Below are 13,509 nucleotides of genomic sequence, written 5' to 3' on the forward strand. Positions count from 1 at the left end.
TACTGGAAGTCCTAGCCAGAGCAATCAGGCAAGAAAAAGGAATAAAAGGCATCCAATTTGGAAGGAAAAGTAAAATCACCTCTGTCCATAGACGACATTATCTTATATGTAGAAAACCATAAACATGCCACAAAAAGTTAGAATAAACAAATTCAGCAAAGTTTCAGGATATAAAATAAACATACAAAATTCAGTCATGTTTCTATACACTAACAAAGGATAATTTGAAAAGGAAACTAAAACAATTCCATTTACAATAGCATCAAAAAGAAGAAAATACTTAAGAATAAAAAATTTCAATACTTAAATTTCAAAATAATAATCTAGAAACATGACAAGTGCTTCAAAATCCTAAATACTTACTGAGAATATATTGAATATAGGCGTCATCTTAGAAGATACTCAAGAAAATGTCTTGAATTATTTTAAATATACATTTTCTAAATGTTACTTTTAGAAATGCATGAACTTTGTCACTAAGCTTGAAGGAAGACCATATAGAAAATATCAGAAACCTTGCAAACAATGTCCTCTATCAAAAAGGAATATGTCTTTGGGCAAAGAAGAAACACCAAAAATTTTAAAAGAGACCTTAACTTTTATAAATTAATCCTCTGTCATTTCTAGAATGAGGATTTTGGACACACACACACACACACACACACACACAGACACGCACACGATTCACAGAGGTAACAGGCTTCCAGCCTGTTGACAGCGAACAGAATAAATGTGACCCCTATGACGGCACAGAAACAAATAGGCCCCCATGGGTAATTAATTTCATGAAATTTAAATAAGTAATCTTAACTACTCCCTGACCCCTGCATTTCTAGAAACATCTAAAAATACAAGACAGGTTCACTTGTCACACTTACATTCATATATAACATTTGATACACAAAGTTAGAAATCATCTCTTTCTAACCCTGCTAAAATTCTGATCTTGTGTATATCTGACCCAGACTTCTTCAAAGACTAGCTGCAGGGGGCCATTTAAGTGGCCCTGATGCCTCTACATGCCTTCCTAGTGTTCATGCTGTGATTCCCAAGGCTGTTCTATGTCCCACCCACTGGTTGATGGCCCATGTGGGCAGTGTTGCAGCCGCATGCCGAAACTCATGTCTCTTGCTGAAGAACAGCCATTAATTTTGCTAGGGAAAGAATGGAACCTTTCTTCCTTCTATTTTACCCTTTCCTTCTTCACAGATCCTCCTGCTCTCTCTGTCTGGCAGGCATCACCTCCAGCTTGCTCCTCACACAGTGCAGGCACTCCTTTCTTCTGATACCTCTCCAGAACATGAAACAATGCTGCTTGTTCTTTTATATTAGAGTTTTCTTTAGGGAAATCCTCTGATTTTTCCCAAACCCAAGAAGACTGAAAGTTCTGAGTTACAAAAGGTTGGCTGCACTGAAGAAGTAAAAATATACTTCCTGTACTCACAGATAGACCAACAAACTGGTAGCAGAAGTGCAGTGCACGTAATAATGGGCCCTAGGCAAGTAATACTATTGCCTCATTTATTTTTAGCAATAATACAATGGAAGTGAAAGAGAAAAAAGATAGAATGCATAAAAAAGGCAAAGAAAAATAAAACAAATTTATAACAAATATATACACACACATGCAGTCTACTTCTACAGTGTTTCCCAGTATGCAAAACTTAGGCACTGGGAGTCTGAGCCTAAATTCAGGGCTTTCCCTCATCAGGGACCTTTGGACAAATCGTATCAACTTAAACCTCTGTGGAAAACAGCTCCAAAATTAGAGACACATCTTGGTGAAACTGAAGAATCTATTTGCTTCCTTTTTCATCTCACGCAGAGAGGGTCACTGTCTGCAAAATGAGACCCATGGGCAAGACTCTGCTACTGTTTCTTTGATAAAGGAGGCGAGTCTACATTGATTCACTGCATCTTCACAGGTCTCCTGACACCAAGTGTACTCGCATGTATGCCTACTAGCTGGAGAAGGGGCAGTAGGAGGCCAACTGGCAAGGATCTGGGTGAAAATGGGCACTAATACAAATTTGAACTGGGCTTCCTGCCCACGGTCCTGACGGCACTATTGTATGGCATAATGCAAAGAGCCTTTGTCCTTTCTCCTTTAAACAGAGAAATTTGGCTAAACCAAGGTGAAGTTTATAAGCAACAGAGAGCAGGGACAGAGGTGGGAGGTACTTTTGAAGGAAAGGAAGAAGATGATGGCACATTATTTCATGCCTTCTCCATCCACTGTAGGTGGCAGGTCGGGGAAGAAGAGACAGAGATGGATCAGTTATGCCTTAGTCTCTACCTCCAGGGCATATAAGCTCAGAGCACTGATGCCTAAAAGTACCCATGCTGGTGCCCAGCCTTTCACCTGGAACCCATAGCCACAGCCCCCTGGCACTGAAGCAATCCTGGGTCCTCTGGCTTCATTACATCTATGGCCTGGTTTCTGTGAGAGCCAGCCTGAGCCTAAAGCCCACCAGCAAGGTGCCCCAACCTGCACGTGACACTACCAGGTATATATGTTTCCAGTCCATGCAAAGTGGAGTGGCAATTTCAAGACTGTAGTCAAGTCTCTCTGTGGGTTCTAAGAGGAGAGAACACTCTAAGACAAGGTGGGACAGGGGAGGCCCAGGGACTGCAGGAGGCTGAGCAGAGCCCCCAAGATGTACACATTTACACTAGAAGGAAGATCTTTACCTTGAAGATCTTCAAGGTAAACATATTCGGTGCCTACTGTGTGCTACAATCAAATAAGCCCTCCAGTTCTTGAGGTCTGGAGAGCAAGGACTCAGGAGCTTTCTTTAAAAGCCCAGCACACAGAATGTTCACTGCCTTGGAAGAAGGGCTCACCTATCCGAACTCTGCACCACCCAGTCAGATTTGATGTCTAGATTGTAAAACATATCTGCAAACCAGTATTTGGGGTCAAAGAAACATTATTAAGAGCTGTGCTGAAGGACATGCTCAGGAGAGCTCTGGGTTCTGGGCTTATCAATGGTGGGTAGAGAGAGGTAAAGGAGGAGGAAGAATGAGGCCAAACAGGATGTTAGCTCTTCTGTTACAAAGACTGCTACCATGCTTCTTTTTTTTAATCTTGAAAAATAACAATTTTTTGAGGAAAGATTGGCCAAAAAAGGGAATGCATAGGCTCTGTGAACATCTAAGGGGAAAAAAAGCCAAAAGAATGAATAACACCCATAAATATATTATTAATGGTTACTGAAAGATTTAACTGTTACTACTATAATTATAAAACACATTTTAGTATTAGAGATAACTAAATTAAGAACATGATCTAGAATGAGAAAAGCAAGCATTCAGAGGGGTAAGCCAAGTTTTTATACAGGAAGAGAAGACATATTCAAAAGTTATTGCTAAGAGCGATGTCAAATATTACCCTACTTCTTGATAACTGCAACAATAAGTAGGTTGCAGTGGGACAGTCCAACTGCATCAGTCTTGTCCCTGTGCCATGCTTTCCCTTTACCTCCATTCACTGTACCCCCTATGAAAAGGCCCTTTCCTTCACACCTCACACCTTCACACAATGTATCTGTCCAGTCTTTCAAAGCTTATTTCAAATGCCCCTTGATCTTACCAGCTACATAGCACACCTTCATTTGGACAAATTTTATGACATATAGCAGCCGTCCCAACCTTTTTGGCACCAGGGACTGGTACTCCTATAGAATCTAATGCCTGATGATCTGAAGCAGAACTGAGGTGGTGATGCTAGTGCTGGGGAGCGGCTGCAAATACAGATGAAGTTTCGCTCACTTGCCTGCCACTCACCTCCTGCTGTGTGGCCTATTTCCTAACAGGCCATGGGCCAGTACTGATATGTGGCCTGTGGGTTGGGGACCCCTGACATATAGCACCAACTACCTGGCACTATATTTGCATTTATCTGTTTACATAATCATAACTGTAGTCAATAATTATAGTTCATACCTACTGTGCTTTACTATGTGCCTTTTTTTTTTTCATTAAACTTAACCTCATTATGGCTTATGGGGTTGATATTTCTATTGTGCCCATTTTAAAAATGTAGACATTGAGACCTTGAGAGAGATGGTTCAATGACTTGTCCAAGAGGTTCCTGAGTTAGAAAATGATAGACCTGGGATTCTACTAGTGTAAAAGCTCCCTGAAGAAAATACAAATTAAAACTACCATGAGATACCACTACTCACTTATTAAAATGGTCCAAACAGAAAAAAAACTGGTAATACCAAGTGTTGTCAAGAATATGGAATAATTCTTCATACATTGCTGGTGAGAGTTTAAAATGGTATAGTCATTTTGCAGAACAGTTTGGCAGCTCTTTATAAAGTAAACAAACACTATCTGTCCAGGCAACCCCACTTGTAGGTGTCTATACCCATGAGAAATTAAGACATATGTCCACATACAAAAAAAACATATGCAAATACTTAGAGCAGCTTCTTCCTAATTGCTAAAACTTGGAAAAAACCCAGATGTCTATCAACTAGTAACTGAATAAACACACTATGGTACATCCACCAAATGGAATACAGGAACACCTTGCTTTATTGTGCCTTGAAGATATTGTGATTTAACAAACTGAAGGTTTGTGGCATCCCTGCGTGAAGCAATTCTTTCAGCACCATTTTTCCGGCAGGCTCAGATGATGGTTAGAATTTGTTAGCAATAAAGTATTTTTAATTAAGGCACATACATTGTTTTTTAGACATAATGCTCTTACACACTTAAAAGACTACAGTAGACTACAGTAGTATATAATTTTTATATGCATCGGGGAACCAAAACATCACTTTACTGTGCTATGCGCTTTATTGCAGGTAGTCTAGCACCAAACCTACAGTATCTACGAGGTGTGCCTGTACTAACTAGAACAAAAAAAGAACAAACTATTAACACATACAACGGCATGCATGAATCTCAAAAGCATTATAGAGTGAAAACCAGACTTACAAGGCTACAAACTGCATGATCTCATTTATATGACATTCTAGAAAAGGCAATACTGTTTGGAAAGAAAATAGATGAATGGTTGCTTGGCGCTGGGGCACTGATGACAAAGCAGCAGAGATAACTGGCTTAGAGTGATGGACACATTCTCTATCTTGATTGTGGTGGTAGTTACATAACTATATACATTTGTTAAGACTCAAAGAACTATAAACTAAAAGGATTAATTTTGTTGTACCTAAATTATACCTCAACAAACATTTAAAAAAAGTTTCCTGAAGATAGGCTCATGGATCAGTAAGCCTCACTTAGAAGTTTCTATACTATTTCTGACCAAATCTATCATTTGTATTAACTAGTAAATAGAAGAATAAGCTAATCTGAACTTTATTACTATTCCATTTCCCTATTGATCTTTGGCAGATGATTTAATGAGGAAAAAATAACCAACAAAAGATGCTCAAGCAGGAGGAAAAGTCAAAAGCAGAGATGTTCTACATACACTGAGTGACCAAAGTTTACCGGACAAGTCAAAGCTATACCAACCTGAGTATGTCTCTCGATCTTCTGCTCAAAGTTCTCAGTTTTACCAGAAGATGAGGCTGCCTTCTCATTGTCATCATCTGATGGAAAACATTCCCATGTGCTTTCAAAAAAGTTAATAAATGTCAAAATTTTAAGTGCTGGGACAGTGAGTATAATAAGTCTTTTAATAATAAATTGAAGTAGTTTGTTATAATAGAACAAAATATTTTCAGCACCAGCGTCTACTCCTGGAGCTGCCACTACATCAGAAGCTTCAAACAGTGATGTCACCAGATTACAAAGAGAAAAGGGAGTTTATAAAGCAGGTCAGAGTTTAGGTTGAACCACCTGCATCTCAGAAACCCAACTCCTTCCTGTTCCAAGAAGTGGGCACTAGCATTGCCAGGGCAGCAGTAGTGCTGTGTGTCCTGAGTCATGAAATAAAGACGGGCAGGTATCAGGGTCAGAGGGGTAGATTAAATGCTGTCAGGCTCTGAGCCACATGAGGCAAAGATCACATCTGTCTTACTCTCCATTCCCCATTATCTATCTAGTACAGTGCCTGGTCAGTGAACATATTTAAAAGGTTCTCAGTATTTCTGGAGGGCAACTTGGCATGTACATCATAACTTCAAATGTCTCCACCTGTTGACTAGGGACAGGCAATCTCTGAATTAGCCTGTTCTACTAATTCAACAGAGTATTCAGAGAGGATAAAATGTGGCCTCCTCATGATTCCTCATTTCCTACAGTAGAGTCTCATAGGTACCACAAAGAATATAAGCACTGAAAAAAAAAAGACTGAAATTTTAATGTCGAATGACACATTTTTTAAATGTGACTATTATTTACATAATAGAATACAGCTATTTTTCTCTGGTGACTCTTCTGTTTGTTTGATCTCTAAGGAAAGTAAGGAAAGTGAATCGTAAGAGCTGTACCTCTTCTGGATACTGAAGGGTCCACTTCAATATCTTTTTCATAAGGGGTGCCACCATTCAGGTAGAGTTCGTAAGTCCTACAAAAGAAGGGTATGCTATGACGAAGACCTGTGATGGACATTTTGAAACATAGATACATTTGGAGACATTTTATTTATGTTTCGTTGGTAAATGAGAATGAAAGTTGTTGATTCTTCTGTGAGGTATCATCTCAGTAAATAAAGTCTTTCTTTCTTTCTTAACTATTAACTGCAGAAATATATTTTTCCACATTAAAATAAGAAAGATTAATTGATGTCATTATTTTGACTTTAATGGCTTGTTATTTAAAATGTGTTTTCAAATGTTTTGAGTCAACATTTGAAATAAAGCCATTATGAATTTATATTATTTTTAAATATAAAAGTAACACGTAGATTGTTGTAAAAGTTTGAATGGCATAAAAATAAGTAAAATATGAAAGCTCCCTCTTTATCCCCCTCCTTTTGGTAGCCCCTTGACCTATCTTTTTCTATGTGAGTGCAAAAAAATACAGTTAAGTCTCAAAATAAACATGTTTTCTTTTAAAGCTACAAACTGCCAAAGTGTAGAAAGGGGAAGGTAAAAAGCCTCTTTCATCTTACTGTACCAGCTCCCCACTCCTGCTCCTCAGGGGCAACCTCTGGGAACAGTTTACATAAATCCTCCCACAGATGTGCACATAGTTTTTCATAAACAAAAGTCGAGTCACAGTATATGTACTATTCTGCAGCTTGCTTTTTTCACATAATCATATACTTTGTAAATGTTTCTATATCAAAACACAGGCCTCCTACTCATTAAAAATAATAGCTATGACTCCACTTTAGGAAAAATTGAATAGACATACCTTTCCTTCCTACAAAGTACAACTAAAACCCTGATCATTATTAAAAACAAACAAACGAAAAAACTCTCAAATCTTAAAGAAGCCCGGGATTCTACATCTAAGATAGCAGGGTGGAGGCGGTAATAAAATGCTGCTTCCCCCTTCCACTGGGTGATGTCAGAGGACTAGTGGAGTAAGGACTTTCACCTCTGTCCTGTGGTAAGGAGGTCACGTCCATCTGTGGTGTCAGGAGAGATGGAGTGGGGAGCATTATCTGAATCAAACCTTTGGGTTTAGGAACTATTATAATATTTAAAGTTGGGGGAAACTGATGCTTGGAGACATTAAGGAACCTGCCTACAGTAACATAGGCAGAGCTAGGACTAGAGCCCTGAATTTTATAATTGCAAATCTGAGATCTCTGTCATCACCCTGCTGATCAAGCACCCACTTGTGTCTCTGTTAATTTCTTGTTTATATCCTATACTTAGATTTCTGTGTGTGCCCATTTAAAATTTAGATTTTCTTCTTCTCAACTTTTGAGAGCCCTTTTTATATTAGGGATAATAACATTCTGACTGTCATGTATATATTGCAAATATTTGCTACTGGTCTGTCTTTTGGTCTCAAGTTTTAAATTTGTTTACAGTGGCTGCCAGGACAATTTCAATGTACGATCTACAGAAGAAAGGCAGAGTCATAGAGGATTTGGGGATCCTGGACTTAGCTTTCCCTCTCTTTAGAGAGAATTAGGCTCTATTTTAGCACTGCGAAATGTGCTAATTCCATAGGAAATTACTGAAAGAACATTCTCAGCAGACAGTTGGTGCAAACAGGTTTTAAAATCCCTTTTCTATATGTGTTACTTATTTCTCTTTAGGATGAGACTGTACATACTATTTTCATATACTACCTAAAAGAACATTAAAATCAACATTAAAAGCCCCCTCCCCACAAGTTATTAAAATGCTAATAGAACATACATTCTGTAAATCTGAGGTATCTAGATTTTAAAAAATGAATTTCTATAAAATTACCCACTTGGAAAAAATATATAGCCAACTTACTTTGCTGGCATAGGAATTCCACTGCCATCAAAAAGTTTAAGAAACACCCAGCCACAACTTAATTCTCCTCTTTCACCCGTTGACTAGGAAATAAAAAAGTAGATGAAACTTAATGTCTGAAGCAGTCAAATTTATAAGCACATACCAAGTCCTTTTAAAGGAACAAAATTATTATTTGCCTTGAGAACTAAAAAATTCTTCACAAAAAAACAAAGTGAAACACAGCAGAGTCCCTTTGTATTTGCAGGCCAGATGGTAAAGTGACAATCTCATCACGTTAAATTGTTCTTGAAAAGCCCTAGACCAAATGATGTGACAACTGCCGCTTCTGTCTCTTGAGTGGAATGAGCTCAATCACATTGATAATGCGTGAGATCATGAAGTCTTGTCTCACTGAAAGATGGAATGAGAAAGTTAAAATTGATCAAAAATCTTCCTGCTCAGAACTTTACCCTACTGTCAAATGTCAGAGGCCACCAGAATTCACTTGGGGGACCTGCTTTCTTGTCCTACCCACTATGACACATATGGATGAATTTGCCTTAAAGAAATGAAAAGATGGTATAATACCATTAATGTCAGAACAGTGGGCTCTCTGGGTTACCATAAGACCACATACATATACTACATCTTTCAAGCTATTAGAATATGGAGGCATATGATTACTATAACAGACCCATGCCCACAAGCTCAATAGTTTACATGATGTTAAGTTAATCCAAATTTCCAATGTTCCCTTTATAAAATCACCACTCCGCCAGGTCCCTTAATTAGAACACTCACACAAGGTTAAGTGTACTCTGTACTCTAGGATAGAGGGGAACTACTACATTGGAATGCCACCGAGCATCTTCTATTACTTTCTGAAAAGTCCCATCTTTTCATATCTTCATTCTTTAAAAACATGGATGTCACTTGGGCTATAAATGTAAACAAATACACTTTTATTTATTTTTAATTATTTTCCTGCCCAATATTATCCCTACCTTTTTTATTTATTATAAGAACCTCAGTTTTTTTTTTTTTTTCCCTCCATAGGGAGAGGGAAAGGCAATATGCCTAGCTAAAAAAGTGCTTTTCCTTCAGATTCCTTTTCAGTTAGGGGTGGCCATATGTCCCTTCTTATTCTAGCTAATGAGATACAGATGTAAATTTCTGAGCGGGGCCTCCTCAGGAAAATTCTTTTATTGGAAACAGATTGGTTTGTTTTGTTTTTTTACCTTCTAAGCTCTTGGTCATATTTAAGATTATAAGTAATTGTTGTTGAATTATGGTGTATTTCTTCCAGGTATATATTATATATTATGTGGCAGATAACCTTTAGAACTTGAGGTATGGCTTTGTTGATACTGTTAAGTTTCAGTATATCTGCAGCTTACATCCAATTTGAGGTTGTTTTTCTTCCTTAAAAGAGTTTTTTTTTTTTTTTGGTCACAAATCACTTGACAACAGTAAACTTTTCTGGTGTTGCTCAGTAATGCATCTTATTTATTTATTTTTTCCTTTTTATGTTTTGACCCCCTTTACCCATTTCTCTCACCTCTCTACCCCTGGCAACCACCAATCTGTTTTCTGCATCTATAAGTTTGTTTTTCTATTTTTGTTTTTGTTTTAGATTCTACATATAAGCAAGATCATATGGTATTTGTCTCTGACTTATTTCACTTAGCATAATAATCTCTAGGTCCATCAATGCTGTCACAAATGGCAAGGTTTCCTTTCCATTGTATATATGTACCACTTCTTTATCTATTCATTCAATTTAGGTTGCTTCCATATCTTGCCTATTGTAAATAATGCTGCAGTGAACATGGGGGTGCACATATCTTTTCAAATTAGTGTTTTTGTTTTCTGCAGATAAATACCCAGAAGTGGAATTGTTGGGTCATATGGTAATGATATTTTAATTTTTTGAGGAACCTTCATATTGTTTTCCATAGAGCCTGAACCAATTTACATTCATAAAAACAGTGCACGAAGGTTCCCTTTTGTCCACATCCTCAACAACACTTGTTATTGTTTTTTTTGATAATAGCCATTCTGACATGTGTGGGGTGATATTTTGTGGTTTTTATTTGCATTTCCCTGGTGATTAGTGATGTTGAAATCTCCATTTTAATTTTAAGAGCTACTGAAAAAGCAGCACTAAATATAAATTAGAATGACTGCCATTCTCATTATTCAAGGATTAAAATTCTATTACATATAAAAACCTCAATTATTTCACTTATAGATACAAGCTTTTTTTTTAAAAAAAACTTTTCTTTTAACTGGTACATTAGAAAGCTTTATCTGTCAAATGACATACATTGCGAATATAAGAAATTCCAAGTTCAAATAATATTCCAAGATCTGGAGATGAAGAATTGGACCTGAGAAAACAATCACCATCAAGCAAGCAGGGCAAGATACCAGTAATCTGAAACAATAAGAAAACAAAGTTACTAATAAAAATTTAAACTGGAAGGCAGGTTTCAGCTCCATTCACCTGTAAATGGTTTATGCCTTTGAATCATAATAAAGGTATTTTAAAGGAAACAAAAAGCAGATAGACTGGACTCATCTACACCAATGAATTGAAAGTTAAAAATTTAATTTTGTGTTGAAGGGAAATACCTTCACCTTCACCTACTCTTTGCTCAGAGGAGAGGCTAATGTGAAGCAGGTAGTATATCTAGATCCCCAGAGGTGGACAAAAATCATTTGCATATATAAGATATTTATAGTAGCCATTGTTCTTTGTAAACAGAACTAAAATTAAAGACTTCATATACACATTGGTCAACTTTCCTTAGGTGGGCTTTGTGAATTTCCCTTTCCCTTCCCTTTTGCTCATTCCATTCCCCTTCCCTGCACAACCACATCCCTCTTTCCTGCCTACAAAATCCCACCCATCCTCTGCCACAAAATCTTCCTGAGCCTGTAATTAATTTCACCCTCCTCCTCTGTGCTTCCACAGCACCTGGAGCCCCATAACCATTATATTCTGCCTTTATGATAGTTATCGATAGTGCCCACTCCATAGGAGTACACTAAGGATTAAATGAGATAATACATAGGGTTAGAATTCCATAAAATAGTTATTATATGTCTGTATGTCTCTTCTCTAGCACCATGTAAGTTCCTACGACACCTAGGAAGAATACCTCACACCTAATAGATGCTTAATTTCATTCAGCAAAGTAACATTTATTTATTATTTATCATTCCAAACAGTTCATCTTTATATCTGGGAAAACATTAGGAAATTCTGCCCTAAACACTACACATACACAGAGATGCCATATCAGAATCGTGAAGTGTTGTGCCAAAATATAAGTAGTCCTTAGAAGATCATACTGGATTTTCAAGAGTTGTGCTCTAGAAACATGTGGACACATGCAACACATAAGCATGGTGGCCAGGCCTCCGCCACATCTGGTACCCTCTTACTGAAACTCTATCTTGCTTTAATATCTTTTGAAGCCATAAGAGGAAGTTAATGAAGGTTCTTAGGCTGCAGTGACACACACAAGCTAGTGTGGGAGGGAAGTAAATACTAAAGCAATGAAAACTTGGAGGAAGAAAAATTAAAGTAAAATAAACTACAGATAACTACTCTTATTAAAAGAACATGGAGAGTTTGGAGAAACATGGTGGAGTGAGAGACATCCTCAGATCTCTCTCCTTGAAACAACAATAAGCTGAACATCTAAAACTGAACAAAAAACACTCAAACTGCACACCAGTATGTATGAGCATGGGATCTGCGCATGAGTCACCATAGGTCAAAACCCCGGGAGTTGGGAAGTGCACTGGGAGAAATAAAGAAGCTGCTGCTTGCAGCCTCCAGTGCTCTCTGTAGGAGTGGGGAGGGGAGAAAGGGCAGTGAGTTCCTGAACAGCCGGGCCTGGGAAAGCTGTGAGTTCCACACGGCCAGCGGCAGTGCCCAGTCATTAGAGCAGAAAGCAGAGAAGCAGCAGGCAGAGAAACAACAGTTGATATTTACCGGTCCCAGTTGCAAAACCGAGGCTGAGCCGCAGCCTCTATCCCCCAACCCAGAGGGCCCCTCCCCTCATACCCTCCGAGACCGAACACTGAGGAGCCCCAGGGGAATCTGTGCAAACACTACTGAAACTGTCGCTAATACTGACAGGGACTGACTGAGAGTAGTGAGGGCAATTAAACATCTATAAGAAAAAAAGGGGCATTATTAAGGCTTCAAATAAAGCACAGATACAAGAGGCTTAGGCGCCACCTACAGGAAACCAAAAGAAAAGCGCTTTCTTTGCAACAGGCTAAAGAGAGGCCTTTATATAACAAATTTTTCTGGGAAAAAAGATAAATACACTCCTATTAATGCCCAGGTGGAGAAATAGTCCATTAAACACCATGAACAATCAAGGTGACAAGGCATCTCAGAAAGAAAGAGAAAAATCTCCAGAAAATAAGCTTATAGACATAGAAACATGTGATTTAAATGACAGAGAATTCAGGATGCTACTTCTGACAAAACTCAGTGAGTTCCTAAATGAGTCATATCAACAATCAGGAATTGAAAAAACTAGATGAGCAGAACAAGGGGAATGAAACCCTCAAAAAAAAAAAAAACAAAAAACCCAAACAAACCAGAATAAATCTTCTGGAGATAAATAAAACACACTGCAAGAGTTGAAATAGAGTCGACCAAATGGAGGAAAGGATCAGTGATATTAAAGATAGAAATCTAGAAATGAATCAGAAGAAGAAACTGAAGAATGAAAAATAATGAAAGAGAAATTCAAGAACTAGCTGACACCATCAGGAGAGGAAACATAAGAATAATGGGCATTCTCGAAGGTGAGGAAAAGGAGCAAGGACTAGAAAGCATTTTCAGAGAAATAGTTGACAAGAATTTCCCAAATCTAAGGAATGAGTTGGAAATTGGAATTCAAGAAGTCAATAGTACACCCAATTATCACAACTCAAAAATGCCTACACCAACTGTAGAGAGCCAGATCTGAACTGGACCTGATCGAAGCATTGGCAAAGCTTGGCTGTGTAGCAATCTGCCAAGGATAGAGAAGCAAAACAGTTAACATACAGCTGCTGCTAACCGGGTACAGACAGGCCTTGGGAAATTACTGCTGCCAGCAAGTTTCAAGTCCTGAGAAGAAGACTCCCATTCCCTCCTCAACCTTCAAAAGTATATAATAATTGCACT

The 13,509-nt window shown here is 38.0% G+C and overlaps 1 protein-coding gene across 16 annotated transcripts in view; it reads right to left on the reverse strand.

The window, feature by feature from the left end:
• NPHP1 (nephrocystin 1) overlaps positions 1-13,509 on the reverse strand; it is a 78,957-nt gene that overhangs the window by 14,757 nt on the left and 50,691 nt on the right. For 15 of the 16 annotated variants that reach the window (XM_039874649.1, XM_039874636.1, XM_039874645.1 and 12 more), the window contains 4 exons: positions 10,636-10,746; positions 8,328-8,410; positions 6,414-6,490; positions 5,494-5,593 (listed from right to left, as the gene is read on the reverse strand). In XM_039874649.1, coding sequence (XP_039730583.1) covers positions 5,494-5,593; positions 6,414-6,490; positions 8,328-8,410; positions 10,636-10,746 — 371 coding nt within the window. The remainder of the gene's footprint in view (positions 1-5,493; positions 5,594-6,413; positions 6,491-8,327; positions 8,411-10,635; positions 10,747-13,509) is intronic. The other variant, XM_039874637.1, reaches the window with a different exon arrangement.

Source organism: Pteropus medius, unplaced genomic scaffold (genome assembly GCF_902729225.1).
Source record: "Pteropus medius unplaced genomic scaffold, Ma_sr-lr_union100, whole genome shotgun sequence".
NCBI lineage: Eukaryota > Metazoa > Chordata > Mammalia > Chiroptera > Pteropodidae > Pteropus > Pteropus medius.